The 4,833-nt window shown below is 48.3% G+C and overlaps 1 protein-coding gene across 1 annotated transcript in view; it reads left to right on the top strand.

The window, feature by feature from the left end:
- Window positions 1-3,863, top strand: part of LOC141763826 (protein disulfide-isomerase tmx3a-like) — a gene marked incomplete at its 3' end in the record, with an annotated part of 13,890 nt that extends 10,027 nt beyond the window's left edge. The window contains exons 4-8 of the mRNA XM_074628580.1: window positions 548-628; window positions 892-991; window positions 1,073-1,150; window positions 3,549-3,615; window positions 3,738-3,863. Coding sequence (XP_074484681.1) covers window positions 548-628; window positions 892-991; window positions 1,073-1,150; window positions 3,549-3,615; window positions 3,738-3,863 — 452 coding nt within the window. The remainder of the gene's footprint in view (window positions 1-547; window positions 629-891; window positions 992-1,072; window positions 1,151-3,548; window positions 3,616-3,737) is intronic.
- Window positions 3,864-4,833: the final 970 nt, after the last annotated feature.

Below are 4,833 nucleotides of genomic sequence, written 5' to 3'. Positions count from 1 at the left end.
TTAAGGTTATTATAGGGTTATTTTAAGGTTATTTTAAGGTTATTTTAAGGTTATTTTAGGGTTATTATAGGGTTATTATAGGGTTATTTTAAGGTTATTATAGGGTTATTTTAAGGTTATTTTAAGGTTATTTTAGGGTTATTATAGGGTTATTTTAAGGTTATTATAGGGTTATTTTAAGGTTATTATAGGGTTATTTTAAGGTTATTTTAAGGTTATTATAGGGTTATTTTAGGTTATTATAGGGTTATTTTAGGTTATTATAGGGTTATTTTAAGGTTATTTTAAGGTTATTTTAGGGTTATTTTAAGGTTATTATAGGGTTATTTTAGGGTTATTTAAGGTTATTATAGGGTTATTTTAGGTTATTATAGGGTTATTTTAGGTTATTATAGGGTTATTTTAAGGTTATTTTAGGGTTATTTTAAGGTTATTTTAGGGTTATTTTAAGGTTATTTTAAGGTTATTATAGGGTTATTTTAAGGTTATTTTAAGGTTATTTTAAATTTATTTTAAGGTTATTTTAAGGTCTGTTCTCCGTTTTCAGGCTGAAGAAAGATGTGAAATATAATTATTCAGGACCGAGAACTAAAGATGGAATCATGGACTTTGCTCATCGAGTCGGAGGGTGAGTAAACACATCCAATCAGATCTCTCTCTGTCTCCAGATCAGCCAATCACAGGGCAGTAACTCTAACCTGTCTCCAGATCAGCCAATCACAGGGCAGTAACGTGTCAGACGCTGTGACATCATCACCCTTATGGAACATCAAGTTTTAATGAAACTATAAAAGATTATTTAATATAAAACGACAAAGTAATGACATCACAGCGTTCAGTGTGACATCATAGCGTTCAGTGTGACATCACAGCGTCGTGTCGTGTCTTCAGGCCGCTGGTTCGATCCCTCAGCAGTCTGCAGCTCTTCCAACACGCCATGAACCGCCATGATGTCATGTTTGTTTACGTTGGAGCCACGTCACAGCTGAAGGTACACACACACACACACACACACACACACACACACACACACACACACCCTGCTGACCTCTGACCTCTGATGTGTTTTTAGGGAAACTACACGTCAGCAGCCGAGGAACTGATCGTTCACACCTCCTTCTTCTCTTCTACCAGAGATGTCCTGCCCAAGGTTGGTAGGACGCTAGAGGACGGTAGAGGAGACTAAAGGACGCTAGAGGACTGTAGAGGAGGCTAGAGGACGCTAGAGGACTGTAGAGGAAGGTAGAGGACGGTAGAGGAGACTAGAGGATGCTAGAGGACTGTAGAGGAGGCTAGAGGACGCTAGAGGACGGTAGAGGAGGCTAGAGGACGCTAGAGGACTGTAGAGGAGGCTAGAGGACGCTAGAGGACTGTAGAGGACGGTAGAGGACGGTAGAGGAGACTAGAGGATGCTAGAGGACTGTAGAGGAGGCTAGAGGACGCTAGAGGACGGTAGAGGAGGCTAGAGGACGCTAGAGGACTGTAGAGGACGGTAGAGGACTGTAGAGGAGACTAAAGGACTGTAGAGGAAGCTAGAGGACTGTAGAGGAGGCTAGAGGACGCTAGAGGACTGTAGAGGAGGCTAGAGGACGCTAGAGGATGCTAGAGGAGGCTAGAGGACGCTAGAGGACTGTAGAGGACGGTAGAGGACTGTAGAGGAGACTAGAGGACTGTAGAGGAAGCTAGAGGATGGCAGAGGAAGGTAGAGGACGGTAGAGGAGACTAGAGGATGCTAGAGGACTGTAGAGGAGACTAAAGGACGCTAGAGGACGGTAGAGGAGGCTAGAGGACGCTAGAGGACTGTAGAGGAGGCTAGAGGACGCTAGAGGACGGTAGAGGAGGCTAGAGGACGCTAGAGGACTGTAGAGGACGGTAGAGGACTGTAGAGGAGACTAAAGGACTGTAGAGGAAGCTAGAGGACGGCAGAGGAAGGTAGAGGACGGTAGAGGAGACTAGAGGATGCTAGAGGACTGTAGAGGAGGCTAGAGGACGCTAGAGGACTGTAGAGGAGGGTAGAGGACGCTAGAGGACTGTAGAGGACGGTAGAGGACTGTAGAGGAGACTAAAGGACTGTAGAGGAAGCTAGAGGACGGCAGAGGAAGGTAGAGGACGGTAGAGGAGACTAGAGGATGCTAGAGGACTGTAGAGGAGGCTAGAGGACGCTAGAGGACTGTAGAGGAGGCTAGAGGAAGCTAGAGGACTGTAGAGGAGGCTAGAGGACGCTAGAGGACTGTAGAGGACGGTAAAGGACTGTAGAGGAGACTATAGGACTGTAGAGGAGGCTAGAGGACGGCAGAGGACTGTAGAGGACGGTAGAAGACTGTAGAGGAGGCTAGAGGACGCTAGAGGACTGTAGAGGAGGCTAGAGGACGGTAGAGGACTGTAAAGGACGCTAGAGGACGGTAGAGGACGGTAGAGGAGGCTAGAGGACGGTAGAGGACGGTAGAGGCAGTTAGAGGACTGTAGAGGACTGTAGAGGACGGTAGAGGACGGTAGAGGATGGTAGAGGATGCTAGAGGACTCTAGAGGACTGTAGAGGAGGCTAGAGGACGGTAGAGGACTGTAGAGGACTGAGAGGACTGTAGAGGACTTTAGAGGACTATAGAGGACTCTAGAGGACTGTAAAGGACGCTAGAGGACTGTAGAGGACGGTAGAGGACGGTAGAGGATGGTAGAGGATGCTAGAGGACTCTAGAGGACTGTAGAGGACTGTAGAGGAGGCTAGAGGATGGTAGAGGACTGTAGAGGACGGTAGAGGACTGTAGAGGAGGCTAGAGGACGCTAGAGGACTGTAGAGGAGGCTAGAGGAAGGTAGAGGACTGTAGAGGAGGCTAGAGGACGGTAGAGGACGGTAGAGGACTGTAGAGGACGCTAGAGGACGATAGAGGACGGTAGAGGAGGCTAGAGGACGGTAGAGGACGCTAGAGGACGCTAGAGGAAGCTAGAGGACGGTAGAGGATGGTAGAGGATGGTAGAGGATGGTAGAGGATGGTAGAAGATGCTAGAGGACTGAGAGGACTGTAGAGGACTGAGAGGACTATAGAGGACTGTAGAGGACTATAGAGGACTATAGAGGAATGTAGAGGACTATAGAGGACATTAGAGGACTGTAGAGGACGCTAGAGGACTGTAGAGGACTGTAGAGGAGGCTAGAGGACGGTAGAGGACTATAGAGGACGGTAGAGGAGGCTAGAGGACTCTAGAGGATGGTAGAGGAGGCTAGAGGACGCTAGAGGACTCTAGAGAACTGTAGAGGACGCTAGAGGACGTTAGAGGACTGTAGGGGACAATAGAGGACTCTAGAGTACTGTAGAGGTCGCTAGAGGAATGTAGAGGACGGTAGAGGACACTAGAGGACTGTAGAAGACTATAGAGGACTGTAAAGGACTGTAGAGGACTGTAGAGGACGCTAGAGGACTGTAGAGGACAGTAGAGCACAGTAGAAAACTGTAGATGACAGTAGAGGACGGAAAAGGACGGTAGAGGACGGTAAACCTGAACTGGTGATGTGTGTCGATGTCTCCGGTTAATCTCAGTCTTGTCTCCAGGCCGTGTCCGTCCCTTCTCTGCCGGCGGTGGTGGTTTTTAAAGATGGAGGCTACTTCCCCTTCGACGGTGAGACAGGAAACTGTCCTGTGGCTGGTCTCAGTGTCCCAGGAGAGGACATGGTTACTAATGGGTTAATAATAATGTGATTAAACATGAAACATCAACTTCCTGTTTTATTTACGTTTCAGAGAAACGTGACGGAGATCTGAAGTCGTGGATCAACAGAGAACGTTTCCCAAACTACCTCAAGATTGACAGCTACACCCTGTACGCCATGGGAGACTCAGGTAACCGCTGTGATGTCACATCCTCAGGTAAAACTAGTGATGTCACATCCTCAGGTAACACTAGAGTGATGTCACATCCTCAGGTAAAACTAGTGATGTCACATCCTCAGGTAACACTAGAGTGATGTCACATCCTCAGGTAACACTAGAGTGATGTCACATCCTCAGGTAAAACTAGTGATGTCACATCCTCAGGTAACACTAGAGTGATGTCACATCCTCAGGTAACACTAGAGTGATGTCACATCCTCAGGTAACACTAGAGTGATGTCACATCCTCAGGTAACCGCTGTGATGTCACATCCTCAGGTAGCACTAGAGTGATGTCACATCCTCAGGTAACACTAGAGTGATGTCACATCCTCAGGTAACCGCTGTGATGTCACATCCTCAGGTAGCACTAGAGTGATGTCACATCCTCAGGTAACACTAGAGTGATGTCACATCCTCAGGTAACACTAGAGTGATGTCACATCCTCAGGTAACCGCTGTGATGTCACATCCTCAGGTAGCACTAGAGTGATGTCACATCCTCAGGTAGCACTAGAGTGATGTCACATCCTCAGGTAACACTAGAGTGATGTCACATCCCTGGAGGACAGGGAGTCAGTGGAGGTTCGGGAGGACAGGGAGTCAGTGGAGGTTCTGGAGGACAGGGAGTCAGTGGAGGTTCTGGAGGACAGGGAGTCAGTGGAGGTTCTGTTGGAGGACAGGGAGTCAGTAGAGGTTCTGGAGGACAGGGAGTCAGTGGAGGTTCGGGAGGACAGGGAGTCAGTGGAGGTTCTGGAGGACAGGGAGTCAGTAGAGGTTCTGGAGGACAGGGAGTCAGTGGAGGTTCTGGAGGACAGGGAGTCAGTGGAGGTTCTGGAGGACAGGGAGTCAGTGGAGGTTCTGGAGGACAGGGAGTCAGTGGAGGTTCTGGAGGACAGGGAGTCAGTGGAGGTTCTGGAGGACAGGGAGTCAGTGGAGGTTCTGGAGGACAGGGAGTCAGTGGAGG

Source organism: Sebastes fasciatus, unplaced genomic scaffold (assembly GCF_043250625.1).
Source record: "Sebastes fasciatus isolate fSebFas1 unplaced genomic scaffold, fSebFas1.pri Scaffold_53, whole genome shotgun sequence".
Lineage (NCBI taxonomy): Eukaryota > Metazoa > Chordata > Actinopteri > Perciformes > Sebastidae > Sebastes > Sebastes fasciatus.
This window is presented reverse-complemented; position numbering and strand designations above follow the sequence as displayed.